Source organism: Hakea prostrata, chromosome 7 (genome assembly GCF_041222555.1).
Source record: "Hakea prostrata isolate BN-2017 chromosome 7, UWA_Hpros_2, whole genome shotgun sequence".
NCBI lineage: Eukaryota > Viridiplantae > Streptophyta > Magnoliopsida > Proteales > Proteaceae > Hakea > Hakea prostrata.
This window is the reverse complement of record NC_142606.1, coordinates 13,794,149-13,811,197: the sequence shown is the minus strand read 5'-3', so window position 1 is coordinate 13,811,197 and position 17,049 is coordinate 13,794,149. Positions and strand designations below refer to the sequence as shown.

General features: G+C 36.7%; 2 protein-coding genes across 2 annotated transcripts; one reads left to right on the top strand and one right to left on the bottom strand.

Annotated features, from left to right (window-relative positions):
- The first annotated feature begins 406 nt into the window (after nt 1-406).
- Nucleotides 407-1,485, top strand: LOC149009968 (transcription factor ORG3-like). Its single transcript, XM_089162387.1, has 3 exons — nt 407-733; nt 814-1,209; nt 1,331-1,485. The coding sequence occupies exons 1-3, from the start codon at nt 407-409 to the stop codon at nt 1,412-1,414; spliced, it is 807 nt and encodes a 268-aa protein (XP_089018513.1). The 3' UTR covers nt 1,415-1,485.
- A 370-nt stretch (nt 1,486-1,855) lies between these two features.
- On the bottom strand, nt 1,856-16,954 carry LOC149009967 (uncharacterized). Its single transcript, XM_089163011.1, has 8 exons — nt 16,690-16,954; nt 14,191-14,298; nt 13,370-14,035; nt 5,414-5,493; nt 4,418-4,870; nt 4,274-4,324; nt 4,045-4,145; nt 1,856-3,325 (listed from the first exon to the last, which is right to left on the bottom strand). Exons 1-8 carry the CDS (start codon nt 16,694-16,696, stop codon nt 3,256-3,258), a joined length of 1,536 nt encoding a protein of 511 aa, XP_089019137.1. The 5' UTR covers nt 16,697-16,954; the 3' UTR covers nt 1,856-3,255.
- Between the last annotated feature and the right edge of the window lie 95 nt (nt 16,955-17,049).

The following is a 17,049-nucleotide window of genomic DNA, read 5'->3' as shown; positions in this document are numbered from 1 at the left end:
TGTTATAAGGACATTTTAAAAACATAAATCCAAAAAATTCTCTGCCTTAAAATTTCTAAAGAAAATTAGGATTCTACCAAGAAATTAAAAAATAGGAGAAAGTTTTGACATCAATAATAATATTTTGGGATTAATGTGTGGTTTGGGCTTACACGGCCATTAAAATAAGAAAATTTTAAAATTCCAAAGTAGTGGCTATTTCGTCCTTCCCCACACCTCAAGTAAAGAAAAAAGAATTTAAAATCTGTGTTCGGCCATAATTTGTTAATACAAAAAGAGGTGGTTTATCGCAGTCTTTATAAATTATAGAGCTTCCCTGGCTCATTTATTTGCTGATCAAACGGCTTAATCCCTGCTTCAACAATTCTTCTTCTTCTTCTTCTTCTTCTTCTTCAAAATTTCAATTATGTTAACCTTATCTCCTCCCTTGTATTCAACCTTGGGCTGGCCAAATGAAGACCATGTTGGGCAAGAGCCAGAGCAGAAGAACTGGATGGCCAATGACAGCTTCAAAAGCAACATCAGAGACGCAGAGGCTTTGGGCTTATGTCCCCCCTTCATTTCTCAGGAACCAAATGTTCTTGAAGTTGATTCCATGCCATCTAGTGGGCTTAACAATGATCCGGGCTTAATTAAGAAATTAAGCCACAATGCAGGGGAACGTGATCGCAGGAAGAAACTAAACAATCTCTATGTGAAACTTGGATCATTGCTCCCCGGAATCGATAATACGGTATTAGCTTTCTTAGTTCATCATATTCTGTGTTTGATCCTGATTTGTATGTTTCCGTGATTTCAATTTGGTCATTGCAGAGGAAATTAAGCATTCCTGCAACGATTTCTCGTGTTCTTAAATACATTCCTGAGCTGCAAAAACAAGTTGAGAGGCTGAAACAGAGGAAAGAAGAAATATTGGTTAGTGTTTATAACAGAGGGAATTCGAAAACCCAAGTAGACAGACAAAGGAATGGCATAGTCAGAAAATCACTACCAACTGTTTCGGTGAGCCGGGTGGATGAAGGAGAGATACTGGTTCAGATTTGCACATGTAAGAACACAAGAAGTCCATTCTCAGAGGTTCTACAAAATTTAGAAAATGAAGATCTCCAACTCTTGAATGTTTCATCTTCTACCTCATCATTAACATCAGTAGTAGCAGCAGCAGCAGCAGCATCAGAGGAAGTATTGTTTTACAATATTCATCTTAAGGTTTACTTCTTCCTTAATTGCTGATCAATTCTTAAATCTGCAGTGTAAATTTATTATCTTTGAGGTTAAGAGAGAACTACTCTTATTTTTATCTCTTGTTTCTGGACTTGTGATTCAACAGATGACAGAAAATCAAACACTGGACTGTAATTTATTGAGTCAGAAGCTGCTATCTATGTGTGAGAACAAGGAAGAGTTATTCTGAGGAAGACAATGGCTGTGGATAGCTAGTAATTAGGAAAGGTTTACAAACTTGAAGCAAGATACCCATGTAAAGTTTTGGACAGAGAAGACATAATGAGAGATACCAACCATAGGACAATGAACGTGTTTGTATAACAATGGTCTGTAATTACAGACCATATGTCCCTTGTCTTATGGTCCGCAATTGTTGTATGCACTCCTTGTAAAGTTCTGTACTTATTATATACACTCTACTTAATTTGGCTAATTGGTCTAAAATTCTTTTACAATGCATAACATAACAAAATTGCCTCTTATCATAAATACTCTTATTAATTTTTCAGTTTCGATGCAAAACTCGCGGGAGGGGATGCACATAAGAAACTCTATAGCGTAAGTTCCAAGTAGATTCTCTTTATATTCAAAGAGATTCCATTGTCAAAAACGAAACCAATATTCACCAAATATACAAATCCCCAGAGGGCTAGAGAAATTCGGGTCATTAGTGGGTTAAGGATGATTCAAAAAACCAACCAGGGTTAAGGGGTTTAAGCTTAAATTTCGACAAATAATGAATCAAACAGTCTTTTCTGAAGTGTATGAAACAAGTGACATGAACAAAAAATACACTTACAACCGATGCCCAGATCGCTGCAGAGGATCTGAATAGGTCGTGTAGGTAGTAAATGAGTGGTTATGAACGAAATGGATGAAGGAAAAGGAATATACATTAGTCGCACAGAGCCTCATTATTAGGGGAAAAATAGATGTCTACCCATGTAATTTTAACAGCATTTTCATTATCGATAATTGCGTGTTAGTTACTATCTTTTCCCTTTTCTTTTTGGTAGAATCTAGTTACTATCTGCTCTTAAAAACTTCAATTAAAAGAAACTTCACCTCGTCAGCCTCTTCTCCATTTCCCTGTCGATCTTCAAATTCCAGTGATGGCGTGAAGAGAGCAGTTTAAAATTTATACATGAAATGAATAAAAGAATTCCAAGAATGATCCTTTAAAACTGACACTCGCCTAGGAAAACGCTACTTGGGATTACAAGCATACAGAATGGAGCAACGAATAAACTAAGGAAAATCTTGTAGGACATAAGCATGGCAAAATGAGAGCTCACAGATAAGGAAATAACAACCACTTTGAACCCTCAGACTACATTCGATGGCCAAAACCAAGTTGGACAATCAGATAATAGTCACACAAACATAGAGAATGGATTGGAACAGAACTAGCATTAATCAACCATCATAATTACATACATAACAGTACCTGTTGCTACCAAGTATGCCCATTAAACATGCAGGGGCTGGATGCTGGATGCATAGTAAAAAGAGAACAATGAGAAATGAGAAATGTACAATAACATTCCTTAGAGCATGGTGGAAATTAAATCCATCAACCATTATAAAGGCGAAGTCAGCAATCGAAGTTCTGATCAGAACAATTGATCCCACGGTAAGCTTCTGCAATTTCTTATGTCAATAGCTGAAGAGACATGGCATGGTGAGATAGCATCATCATTTTGCCCTCTTGGCTAAAACCATGAATGAACTGCTCTTGCTCCAGAAATGCAGGTAAAACAATATTTACATACTGGGGGAAGCAATGGGGAGCAGAAAAGGAAGGGATGGATTGAAATGACAACCGATCAAGAATAAGACCAGAAGGTCATAGCTGCTGCTGACTAATTGTGATTTTTTTGTCTTGACACGAAAAATCATGCAGCACCCAAATTACGGGCATGAAACATTATATTTTCCACTATGACAGGTGACTAACCTCCAAGCTCCCATGCTGCTTGTATACACATTATACAGTACTGGTGGAATTTCATAAACCACCGATTCCTCCTACCCTGTGGAAGAACTAGTTTCCTCGGTTTCATCCTCACTGAAACTGGTTGGGGTCTCGACCGCAGACCTAGAAAATTTTGAACTTCAACGTCAAATCAAGGGAGAATAATTCATCAACAATATCGGGGGGGGGGGGGGGGGCATATGTAACATGTATGCAGGAAGCATCATGAATGTTAAAGTTTTTCAAGAAGGGATGAAATTAATTTTAGTTGTTTATATTACTATATAATGTAAAATTACAAGTTTGGACATTGACTATCTATATCTATTTAATCAAAGAATAAGGGTTTCTAGGAAGTATAAAACTAGCCATGCCCCTTCAGTTCACATTTTTATATTATAAATAAATAGGTGCATCTCTTCTTTCATTATAATAATTTCTCTTAGCCACCAATCTAAAATTAACTCTCACAATATGCCCCACCACTCCATTTGAAAGAATAAAGACCAACCCTAAGTACATGTATATACAATGTATGATCGACTAGTAACACTTAGTTACAATTTTTATTTTTATTTTTTTTTGGGGGTGGGGTGGGGAATGAGTTATAACACTTGGTGATTTGGTTGTGATGCTAACCCTTTTATGTGGTTTGTACATGGCAGCAACACCTGAGGAGATGGTGTTTTCAAAACGTTCTCTTGCGGTAAAAATTCATCACTTCTGATTCTCCTAGCCATCAAACTAGTAACACTTAATTACAATTTTTATTTTTATTTTTTTTGGGGGGTGGGGGGTGGGGAATGAGTTATAACACTTGGTGACTTGGTTGTGACACTAACCCTATTATGTGGTTTGTACGCGGCAGCAACGCCTGAGGAGATGGTGTTTTCGAAACGTTCTCTTGCGACAAAAATTCATCACTTCTGATTCTCCTAGCCATCTTCAAATATGAAGAAAAAACAGGGATCAGATATAAAAACCAATAAATGAATAACTGAAATAGTTTCTGAACTCCAGAACTCATATGATAAGCAAATTTCATTTTTTTGGCTGCAAATGTAATTGAACCTGATTGCTGTATTCCTTGCTCATCCCCTTTTCTCCATAGATCCTCTCATCCTGCATGGAAAAAGAACAGAAATGAATGAAATCAAATGTTCAAGTCATGAGACCACTGTAATTGAACAGAAGAAGACAAGTGTAAAGTAATACCAGAATTTTTGCCCTATACTTTCCTCTGTCCATATTATCAAGAGATTCATTGCTTTGAAGTTCCAAATTCGAATGTTTAGGCTCAAAGTATTCCTTCCTTTGAAACAAATGAGGCCTGGAATTATCACGACTGATCTGTCGAGGATACGATGATTCACTTGTAACAACTTTTTCACCATAAACATGAAGATGTTGGTCATCAGATCTCATTCCCTCCACAACATGCTTAGACTTCATCCCACGGTTCCTCCTGAAGTTAAAACCAGAAGCTTCCCCAATGGAATCTTCATCAAAATCCAAGGCAGAATTCCGAGCAGGGGCGTGATAACTATAACTGGAAACAGAAGACTTTGGTTTCAGCGGCCGGGGATCAGACTCCCTCATAGTTCTTCTATGTTTGTCTCCTTGATAGGTCCCCTGAGCATACATCTTGGAATTGTACCTGTCACGTCTCTGGAGGATTTGGGAACTTGAATAGTTAGCTCATATAACACAAGATGGCATCTGAGGACAAACGAAAAAATTAGATACACCGGCAGTATGACAATTTGATATGCAGGATGAAAGATATAAACTGCTGAATTGCTAGAGAGCACAAACTTGGCTCAACAGCAAGGTTGCTCAAATTTGATCTAGCGCTCTTAGGTTCGAGGTGCGAAACAGCCTCAACTAATGGGGGTAAGGCTGCTTATGCTATAAGCCTGCCTCATGCACTGGGAAGGTCTTCCTTCTAAACTGGCACGTGGTTGACAATAACACTTAATAGATATAATGCAGTTCAATAACAGTCATTAAGACATAAGGAGTGGCCACTGATGCAAAATAAGGCTGATGTTACAATGTCAAGTCTCTTCTCACTAGTCATGAATCATCCCAACTTTAAGTATGTGACTCATTTCATGAAGTGAAATGTGTTTACTGAATCACATAAAAGTAAGTATATAACATATGCATTCAGGGAACATAAAGTAAAAACCTCATAAAAGATCCACTCACCATGTTAAGACCATGTTCACTAGAGTTTCTCGGAATGCTAAGAGAATCCTGTTGGACGGGATCACCAACATAAAATGGCTCTGCAAACAGTATGAATGTAAGAAATATAAGAGTCTAGGAAACATAATAAGAAAAAGATTTTACACCGAGGTTTCATTTTTGAGATACAAGTAAGAAGAACATGATGTTGGGTCAAGAATGGGGAGAGAAAAAAGTATTTACCGTTTCTTCCCCTCTCCCCCACCCCCTGGGTTTTTAAAGGGTAGTCTATACATAGAACATGAATGTCATGGTAGAATATACAGATGCATAGAACATGAATGTCATGGTAGAATATACAGATGTATTTTGTATTTTATTGCAAAGGGTGGGTCATTTGCTGTCGTTGCAGTAACCTTGTTCTGGCTTTGCCAGCTTGCCTTTCCTTAGAGGTATACCTTATTCTTTGTCAATAGATATTGTGACATATGCCCTTTACATACGCCACCCATATCTAATACTGGGTCTTCCTGCCCATTAAAGCTATTTTCATCCCCAGTTGTTAAATCAGAAATAATAGCTTGAAACAACAACAAACTCAGCCTTGTCTCAACTTAATGAGGCTCAGCTATATGGAGCCAAACAAAAGAACGCAGCAAAACCGGTGATCTGAACATAAAAAGGGCAATGAAGAGATAGGGAGAGAGGGAAGACTGATGAGATGAGAAATGAAACAAAAGATATGAAAATAAGAGGAGAGAAGCACAGCCCAGCAAGTCTGGAGAACCTAAGCCTAATGGGGCCTGGTACACGGTTCCCTCCCACTCTATCCAAGGTCATACTTGGAACAAGTCCTAGACTATGCACATCCTTCCACACAACTTCTCCTATGATCATCTTAGATCTGCCCCTAACGGTTTTAGTTCTCACGGTCAGGATCGTATAAATCCTCCTTAGTGTTCCTAGGCCTAGGCATTTGTTGAACGTGAACATATCATTTTAAACAACCCTCTTGGAGGTTGTCACTGATCAGGGCAACTCCCAAACCAGCTCTAATATGTGCATTCCCTATTTTATCAATTCTAGTTTTTCTGCACATCCATCTTAACATCCTCATCTTTGCTACACAAGGCTTCTGAATATGACACTTCTTAACTGCCCAGCATTCCACCTCATACATCATATACGGTCATGCAAGAATCTGATGCAATCCTAGGATCACTAGGAACAAAATGGAGGATATACGAACAAAAAAACAGAAAAAAGTGTCGTTTTTCAAGATGACAAGTAGCTCTTGATGGCTACAAAAAAGGAAGGACTCTTCAAAGTCCTAATCAACTCAATCATGCGCAAAATGATTCTTCCATCACATGATTGATGAGTGGCCACAAGGGCTTACATATAAAGGAAATGGGAAAAATACAGTTTAGGTAAATCAACCTTCTCATTTAGAGAATATATTAATACATTAAATGAATAGCTAGCAAATATGCTAGTTATTTATAAAGGTGGGTAGTAAAAATGGATAAGTAGCAAATATACTAGTATTTGAATAGAAAGATAGCAAACATGCTAACTATTAAATAGATGGGTAGCTAAAGTTTGCCAACTTAATAAGCTTTGCTTTCCAAGCTTGGATGATGCCTATGCAAGATCTCGTATTTCCTCCATTCATTAGTTGGCCAGCTTGCAAGGATTTTCCGTAACAAAACATGGAAGAATTTTAAATGTGCCAGATCCACAAAGTAAGAAACCATTTGAAAGGAAGGGCATGGGTTGGCTTTTGGAAAGCTTAGTCACCATCCACTAAACCTTATCCATGTGTCATACTGGATCAAAACCAATCTTGGTTTTGGTTTGGTTCTTTATATGGTTCTCCTCTAGGCTTTTGAATGTGTAGCCTTAGCATCTAAGACATCTTCATGCAGCTGCAAGCTTACATCACAATCCAAATCACCTTCCCACTTCAAAGGGATTTACCAATCAAGCAGCACTTGTGATACACCTGTCCACTTCATCCATCCCTCTTTAATTCAAACCCATGTTGGAATAACCTTCATTGGGTCACTTGTGGACACCCAACTACCAAGAAACACTCAAACCACAAGCACCAGTAGCAAAACCGAAAATAACTTAAGAGGTCCTTGGAGGATAATGGCAGTGGTAAATAATCTGTTGTGTAGGGAGTGCCAATGCTTGCTGCCGGTCCCAAGCCAGGGTAAAGGAGGAGGGCTGGTGTGTCATGTTGGCAGCTAGCACGGGAAAAAAATCTAGCCAAACCTTTTTACATGGATTCAACCTTATGATAAACGTTGTGCTATGGCATTACCCGACAAAAGAAGCGAAGCACTACATAATGGCCCGGGTATAGTGATAAGTAGACCTAAAAATGGATAGTCAAAATCCACCTCTGAATTCGCAATCAAATTCATTTAAAGGTGTCCAAATATGGAATTTTTCTTACAGGAAAATATTCATATCCGTCCGACAAGCAACCGCATTCAGAAAATTGCTTATTGAATCGGATAAATCCAAATAAAAATGTATCTGATTAGATTAAAGTTTAAACATTTTCTTTCTCTAAAAATGGTTGATACTTAGATTCGAAAACCAGACACCGGTAACCAGGAAATTGAAAATCGGATATTATCTGGTTAAACTAGTAAACATTCTTTTTCTTTAAAAAGGGTTGATAATCGGATTCGGAAACTAGTAATCAAGAACCGAAAATTCGAAAGTCGGAAATAAAAAATAAAAAAATGACAATCATCATTCAATAATCGGATAGTTTATTGGATCGGACTATTATCGAATATCCGATAAAATTCCGGATTCAAATTCAAATACCTTCGTAAATTTTCGACCGAATATCAAATTCGGATTCAGATAGTGATTTTGCTTGTCGGATTCAGATTCAGATAGTGGTGTTTCCAAGCCAAATCCAATCCATTTACTGGTTCTAGTGATAGTAAGTTGGGCAAGGGTTAGCTAGGGCATCCCCTATAAGCAACGGGTTGCGTGTCGACGCCCATATGCGGTAATAAGAAGGCAAGGGTTCCCACGCCGTGAAAGAGTGAAGGTAAATAAGCTAGTCCAAAAACGTAGGATTAGATCGGCATCTTGGAACATAGGATCTTTAACAGGTAGCTGATAATTAATAAATGTTATGAGGAAAAGAAGGATTACTATAGCTTGCATTCAAGAGACTAGATGGAAAGGTAAAAAAGCTAAACCTTTGGCATACTGGGGATAAAAGTAATAAAAGTAGAGTTCATATAATAGTGGATAAAGATTTAAACAACCACACGGTGGATGTTAAAAGATTAGGTGATAGGATCATTGTTATCAAGCTTGTAATGGAGAAAGATATCATAATTATGATTAGTGCATATGCACCTCAAGTAGGACTAGATGAAAGTTTGAAGTTACAATTTTGGGGAAATATGGATGGATTAGTGCAAGTAATTCATCAAGGAGAAAAGATTATTATACGGGTGATCTAAATGGACATATTAGGAAAAATGAAAGAGGATATGAAAATGTACATGAAGGATATGATTTCAAAGAGAGAAATGAGGAAGGGATCTCAATTTTAGATTTGATTGTTGTTTTTTATCTATTTATTGTAAATACTTAATTAAAAAAGAGAGAGGAGCATTTAATTACCTTCAAAAGTGGAGACATCATAAAAGCCAAATAGATTTCTTCCTAATTAGAAGGTATGATAGATTGTTGTGCAAGGATTGCAAAGTGATACTAAGGGAAAGCTTGAATGCACAACATAGACTAGTGGTCTTGAATATGTGCCTAATTCCACAAAATCATAAAAGGTGTGACCTAACCATCCTAGGGTAAGATGGTGGAACTTAAAAGAAGATTGCTTGAAATCTTCACGAATGAAGTAGTCAAATAAGGAAAGTGGGAATTTGAGGGGGAGACTAATATAATATGGAATGAGATGGCTAAGTGTATTAGGAAGGTGGCTAAAGAGGTCATAGGTGAATCAAAAAGAAAGCTCCATTCTTGTAGAGAGACTTGGAGGTGGGATGGTGAGGTTCAAGCAACCATTAAGAATAATAAAAAATAAATAAATAAAAGAAGAAAAAAACTACTATTAAGACATGGCAGAGGATTAAGGATGTAGAGGATCTGCAAAGGTATAAGTTGGCTAAAAATGAAGCTAAGAAAATTATGGGTTAAGCAAGGGAGAAAAAGTATGAAAATTTATATAATAACCTAGGCAAAAAGGAAGGGACAAAATATATTTATAAAATGGCTAAAACAAGGGATAGGAATAGCAGAGGACTAGACCATGTTAGATGTATTAAAAGTGAAGATGGTAAAGTTTTTAGTACGTGATGAGGATATCGTGAAGAGATGGGAAGTCTATTTCTCTAGTCTACTAAACGAACATAATTTAGGTATCTATGTTTCAGATGATTACACCATTAGCCATGGCACCATTTTTTAACATAAATACGGAGAATTTCGACGTCCAAAGTAAAAGAAGCTTTAAGGAGGATGAAAGTAAGTAAGGCACAAGGTCCCGATTAAATCCCAATAGAAGTATAGAAGAGCTTAGGAGCCTTTGGGTTAGCTTGGCTAACCAAGTTGTTTAAAAAGAATATGAGCACAAGGAAAATGCCACATGAATAGAGGAGAAGCATCATGGTTCCAATTTATAAAAATAAAGGAGATATCCAATATTGTAATAACTATAGAGGCATCAACCTGATGAGTCATACTATGAAATTCTAGGAGAGAGTAATTAAAGCCCGTTCGAGACAAGTAACCACAATTACGGAGAACCAATTTTGCTTTATGTTGGGAAGATCTAAAATATAAGTTATTTACCTTATTAGGAGCCTTATGGAAAGGTATAGACAGTACAAGAAAGATCTTCATATGGTCTTTACTAACCTAGAAAAAACTTTTGATAGAGTCCTAAAGCGTTAATTTGGAAAGTACTAGAGAGAAAAATGTTGTAAGTATGTAGACATAGTTAAGATATCTCTAATGGTTCAGTGACATGTGTAAGAATGGTGGGAGGACGAGGTGGTGAATTCCCAATTATATTTGGTCTACATCAAGGATCAGCTTTAAGCACATATTTATTTGCACTTATAATGGACAAATTAACAAAAAAATTCAAGATGAGGTTCCTTGGTGTATGTTTTTTGCTAATGATATTGTGTTGATAGATAAAACACAAGTAGAGATTAATACTAAGTTAGAATCATGAAAAGCAACTTTGAAATCAAAAGGCTTTAAACTAAGTAGAACGAAGACAAAATATTTAGTTTATAACTTGGTCTTGATCGACAGGATTCTGAGGTGGTGAAACTTGATGATAAAGAGATTCCTCAAAGCAATTGTTTCAGGTATTTTGGCTCAATCATAGATAGAAGAAGTGATATAGATGATGATGTCTCCCAAAGAATTAAGATAGGGTGGATGAAGTGGAGAGATGTGTTATCGACGTGTTCCTTTAAAACTCAAAGGAAAATTCTATAGGATCATTGTACGACCAGCTATGATGTATGATACAGAGTGTTGGACTATCAAGAAACATCATATAGATAAACTTACTGTGGCTGAAATGAGGATGCTAAGATAGATGAATGGCAAAACTAGAAAAGATAAGATAATGAATGATTATATTAGAGCTGGTCTAGGAGTAGCTCCAATAAGTGATAAGCTTCCAAAAAGTCATTTGAGGTGGCATGGTCATGTTCGATGGAGGCCTCTAAATGCCCCATGTATGGAGAAGTGATTTAATCCATATTGAAGGAATTAGAAGAGCTAGGGGCAAGTCTAAGATGACCTTATGAGAAGTGCTGAGAAAGGATATGCATAACTTAGGTCTTAAATCTAGTATAGTCTTAAACAAAGCTGACTTGAAGGCAATAATTCATGTAGCCGACCCCATTTAGGTGGGACAAGGCTTCTTGTTGTCGTAGGGAGTGCCAATGTTGTACATTAAATTTTCAAGACAAGCAAGGAGGATAATCTACTTAATGGGATTGTCCTAGGAATATTTAGAGAGAATAAACAGAATAACATCAGAAAACAGGGTGTTTTGGGTAAAAAACATTATTTGGCCTTACTTGTAATTTCAAAAACAGTGTTCTTTTCTAATCCACCAAACCACCTCTCTGATTGTCCCATCGAAGTGCAGCTTCAAACCACTCTTAATTTGAACCAGCATCCAACTAGAACAGCAAGCACTGAGTTAAAGAAAATTACTGCAACCTGAACCTGCACAAGGGCAGAACAAGATTTGAATTTTGGCTTAGAACTTCCAACAGAGATCAAATCTTGAGTCAAACGTGTGTGTGTCATTTCTATCACAGTATGGACCCTCAAAGTCTATCAGTAGAGGATCCTGGATCAGTTCCAATGATTGGGGTTGTAAATCAGGTTACAACAGTGCAGGGGAGAGAGGAAATGAGACAGATATTTGCTCATAGGTTTTTTCCAGGTCAATAAAGACCATGTGAGGCCCTTGCCATCTCTATATCATTCTATTAGCCTCCAAGGAGGTTCACTAAGATGAGTATTACTTCTCAAACAGATTTCAATAACCTTCTCCCAAAGTCTAACAGTGTGACTTACTAGATTATCTGCTTCATAATTATTGCAACTTGGATATAACCTTTATTTTTCTAGATCAGACTCATAACGTTTCTCTCCCACTCATCAGCCATCTTTCTGGTGTTCATATTCTATTTAGCTAACCAGTATCCCCAGAACATCCTAGGATTTTCCACACTTCTATGCTATCTCATCCGGGTCCAGTGTCTTGCACGCTTTCATCTTTCTCAAGGCTTCTTTAACTTCAGTCACACTTAGCTTTTGTACATATATAAGACAGGCATCTGGTTGGATAATGTAGTTGTCCATGTCATTTCTCCTCCTTTCCATTAATAATTGATTCATCCTAGCCAAAATCCTATACTAAATTGTCCATGTTAGCCCATTCATAACATTTGCTATTTTATGCTAATCCTACTTGAATGCTTAACAGCAAAAAATAAGAAAAACCTCTTTCTCCAATACTAATTTGATCAAAATAATCCCATAACACAGTCCTTTGACCTCTAAAAAATCATTGTTAAGATCCTTGTCCACAATTATACCTACGACTATCATCTCCTAAATACTAAAGTTTGAAGTCATCCTACATCTTAGCTTTGTTACTTTTCCGTCTAGTCTCTTGTATACCAAATAGAAGCTTGAAACTTTGTGACACATTAGAATGTTAAGTAGAGTAAAGCCTCCCACTCTGATTTCCTTTCAAAGATTATTATAATGACTCGAACTATAAATAACGGACCCACCTTGGCAGGACCAAAATTATAACAAAACAAAAACAACCAAACCAAACACATACTATTTCAGCAGCCTAGCATATGTAAATGTGCTCTCTAATCTGGGACGATGTAACTGGAACCACACCAATCCCATGTGAGATCCATAGAGAATATCAACACAGACTTTCACTAGCTGTTTTGTCAAACCCATTGCTAAGCCACAAGTTATCATCACACAAATTTCTTGCTTTTGGATCTTGTAAGCGTTAATATTTAGTTTAAATGTTACTGCAATCTATAAATACAACTTAAATTTTTAGGTATTAGCATAACTTAGGCTAGGCATTCATGCTGCCCAGCTTACTGAAATAAAACATTCTCAGCACTCTAACAAACATAAACCTGCCTCACCATGTTCAAGCAGCAACAGTCTAATTACTTCCCAACACAACAGATATAAAACAAATGCAAAGTTTAATGGCAGCATAAATCACAATTGAAGCAGTAATGCATATGGTAGACCTGTATGAGGTAAGAAAATTCAAACTTAGAATGAACATGAAAGAAAACCTGGAACTCCTATCTGAGTGACTGATGCATGTTTCTCCATCAGAAGAATGCTTAATTACAGAGAAAACAAATCATATAATTAATTAATTATTACCATGAACTGGATCACTAACTGGAGTCTCAAATGCACCAGGAGGAAGAGGCTGAAATTCAACCCCAAGCTGTGGACCATCTTCCCGGTACTGCCTACCCAATTGTCTCTTAACAGATATGATAGCAGCATGTTCAACTGCATCCTGCAAGTTCAAATATCCTGATGCCAGCTTATATCCTCTGTTCTGCACACCTCTCGTATCCATCAAGATATAGTTACTATTCCGTGAATGAAATCCTGAAGGCTCAATATCATATGGATCCCCTCTAAGAGGAAGTAACCTGTCCTGTGAAGCTGAGCTACTTCCTGAAGATGTGTTGTCCACCGTGCCATAACATCCAGTTCGCATATTGTGACCCATTGTCTTATAAGTGATGGCTGTAGCTGGAAAATCATGGTCATAAAGCCTTCGACTTTCCACTTCCCTTGGGTCAAAATGCCCATACTCTCCTTGCTTGGTGCTACTGCATGAATCCTGCCTAAGTCCACTGCCATGCTCTTGTATAACACCACTTGAAAGATCCTGTTTTCCATTGGTGCATGCTTCCTCTCTTAACTTTTTATCCTTCAATCTTCTGTGGCAAAACCATCCAGAAATCTGTTTCTCTGACAATCCTATTTCTTCTGCAAGCTCTGCTTTCATTGACTCGGTGGGATATTTATGTTCTGGAAAACATACAAAATGGTCTAAGTCAGTCCTGATAATGAAGCCAGTATGTTGACACTCACTGGATAACTACAAATACATATTTTAAAAATAAAAAATAAATAAAAAGAGAGAGAGAAGAAGAAGATGAAAAGAAAAGGAGAAGCAACAATACCATTATAAAAGTTTTCTAAAGCCTGAACTTGTGATGGTGTCTTGAGCCTTCTTTTCTTATTCTTCTCTGGAAGGAGTTTCTCCTCTTCAGAATGAGTATCACCAGAATCTGAAATGTTGATATGGAAATCAAACTAGTTCAATATTGACAAAGCAATGGGTGACTAGTAAAATAAAAAGAGAAACTTATATGGCCTTTTTGTTGAATGTCACAATAGCTTCATGCAGATAAGTTACCTACAATGCTTATTTCATTTGAAAATAAGCTTTCAGTTGGGTTATGTAGCTTAGATGTTTTTTATCCTATGGATTCAGTTTGTAATCAGCCAATTTAATGAGCTGAAGGAAAACATGATGTTATGTAAATCAGTTAATCTCTTGTTTTGAGTCAGTGTTTTTCATTATATTAATTTGCTAGTCCAATAATGTCATGTTATTACTAAAGGATTGGGTTAGGTTTTTCCTTTTTAATGTTTTGAGTTTGTCTTTAGTCTTCTATATTAAGTCTGCAAGAGGCAACTGCCTTGTACAAGAAAATGATTAATAAGAGTCAGATAATGACAGAGTTTTGTAATTGGCTCTATGTGATTCCATTGGTAAGAGGCCATGCATGAGAAGCCTGACTCTTGAATTTTACATTAGACTTTTAGTATTTGGTAGAGCACAAAACCAGTCTCCCGACAAATGCTTAAATCTTCTAGTCAGACATTATTTAGCTTGTTAAGTGTTGTTTAAAACTGTCCCGAAAGACAATTAAATGTTTAGACCTAAAAACAACATATTATCTTACAGCTTTTTGGGTTTTCAGTGATTTTTTATATAATACGATCTACAGAACTTCAAGACTTAAGGGGGTGTAAAAAGGCAACGATGAAAGTAAAAAATTTCAACTACCACTGAAGATCTAGTCTTTCATCCTAAACTAGCAGATTGGCCTTTTACCCTTTGGGAATTTTTTTTTTTCTTTCCTTCCATTTTTAACTACTTTATTAGATTTAAATAAGAGTATTTTGTTTACTTTATGAATAAACTCTTGAAAGATATTTGGCACACATAATAGCGAAAACCAGGTGGGTTCCCTACCAGTAAAACTAATGCAAGGCACCCTGCACCAAGCCAACAATCACCTAGACCCAACATAACTGCCTAGCTGCCTAAGCAACACTGAAAACTATGATTAGATATTACATGTTACATCCAGAATACAACTCTACAGACTGAAGGAAAAGCATGCCAGCATTTCCTCATCTAGCTAAACTGATTGAAGAAAATGACTGAAATTTCTTCAATTCTTTCCTAATTTAATCATGTCTTCATTCATCTTGAGATAATTTTGTAGCAACCTGCACCATTGTTTTCCTAATTCATGCTCTTACATGACAATTTAGTTCTTCTCGAAGAAGAGCAATACAGTAATAAGAATGATAAAGCAAAAAAAGAAAACTTTAAGCATCTAGTCAACAACTAAGTTGGAAGGTAATTAAAATCTCTCTGCACTTCAGCAGCAGCTTAAAGATAGAGGATAAGAACTGTAAGTCCCACTTTGACAAATTCCCCAATAAATAGGCAAAATTGAAGTAGCATGCACAGCAAAACTTCACTCTGCTTTGGATGATAGAAGCAAAACCTTATTCTCAATTCCTTAGCCTCAAACCTCTCTTTGCTCATATTATATTGATGCTCTAATGTTTCTTCAGAGTATTCTTTTCTGTTTGGAAACTTATCTAATTGAGCCACATCCTGAAAATTTTTCAGGTCTCAAAAGTATGCATATAAAATTCTTAGAAGTGCCAACTGCAATACTAAAACCTGTGCTGTGCTGGCAAAAGAATGTAGGATAAGGAAATTTATTTATTCAAGGATTGCTTTTCCTAACTCCAGACTACGTGTGATGAGAAAAACCAGCATTCTAACAGATCTTGAAGAGTTCGTTAGAATGCAAATATTAGCAATGTGATTAGCAATTATTTTATCTAAACAGATTTTGACGAGTTCCAGTTTCAAAACCACCCCCAAAGCATTTCCAAGTTTCAATTGATGAGACAATTATAATTAAATATTCCAACCAGGCACCAAAGCTAAAACAAAGGCCATTTTCTGCCATGAAAAAATGTAATCGAGGGGACGAAGTAACACAAACTATCCAGTCGTTTGTAGATTTACAAAAGTCATTTAACCCTACAACAACAGCAATCTTCTCAATTTTCTGTTTCATCGCTAACGAATCCCCTTACCAAAACAAAACAAAGGGAACATTCCACGTGCTGATAATCCAAACGTAATAAGAACCAGGAATTGGAAATCAAACGAAATCGAACTGACAACTAAACCAGAGAATCAAAGCATGAAGGAAAATTGGTAACATAGAAATCTCCAATTTACATAGAACAAAACATAAATTGGAGAATACAGGTTCTAAGTTGAGAAATTTAAAACAACAATGTCAACAATTTTAAAGCTCAGACCAAAGAGAACACAGATTGAAAATAGAGATCAATACCTCCCATCTCGAAATTTTTGAGGGCTTTCTTCTCCGTTTCTAGGTTGTCTTTCGCTTCAATAGATTCAAAATTAAAACGTCAAGGCATTACAGGATTGAAGCAGAGCGAGTGTGTAATATAGCCCTTTTGGCGTTACAAGTTACAACTCAGCTCTGCAATGCAACCCTTTTGGCGTTACGGCCCAATTCGCAATTCTTCACACAGTACGACTACGAGACGGATTGAGAAATTTTTATTTTTATTTTTTTGTTCCCCTTTACCTTTTTTCCCCTTGAAGATAACGAGGAGATGCGAGTTACTCTTTTGCGTGTCGTTTTTCTTTTATTCTGTGGGTAAATAAAACTTTTTGCGTATTTCCT

Coding starts and splice junctions, on each gene's coding strand:
- LOC149009968 (XM_089162387.1), top strand. CDS start 407: ATGTTAACCTTATCTCCTCCCTTGTATTCAACCTTGGGCTGGCCAAAT. Junction 734..813: donor TCCCCGGAATCGATAATACG/GTATTAGCTTTC, acceptor TGGTCATTGCAG/AGGAAATTAAGCATTCCTGC. Junction 1,210..1,330: donor TTTACAATATTCATCTTAAG/GTTTACTTCTTC, acceptor GTGATTCAACAG/ATGACAGAAAATCAAACACT.
- LOC149009967 (XM_089163011.1), bottom strand. Junction 5,494..13,369: donor AGTTAGTGATCCAGTTCATG/GTAATAATTAAT, acceptor TACTGTTTGCAG/AGCCATTTTATGTTGGTGAT. Junction 3,326..4,044: donor CGTACAAACCACATAATAGG/GTTAGTGTCACA, acceptor AAAATTTTCTAG/GTCTGCGGTCGAGACCCCAA.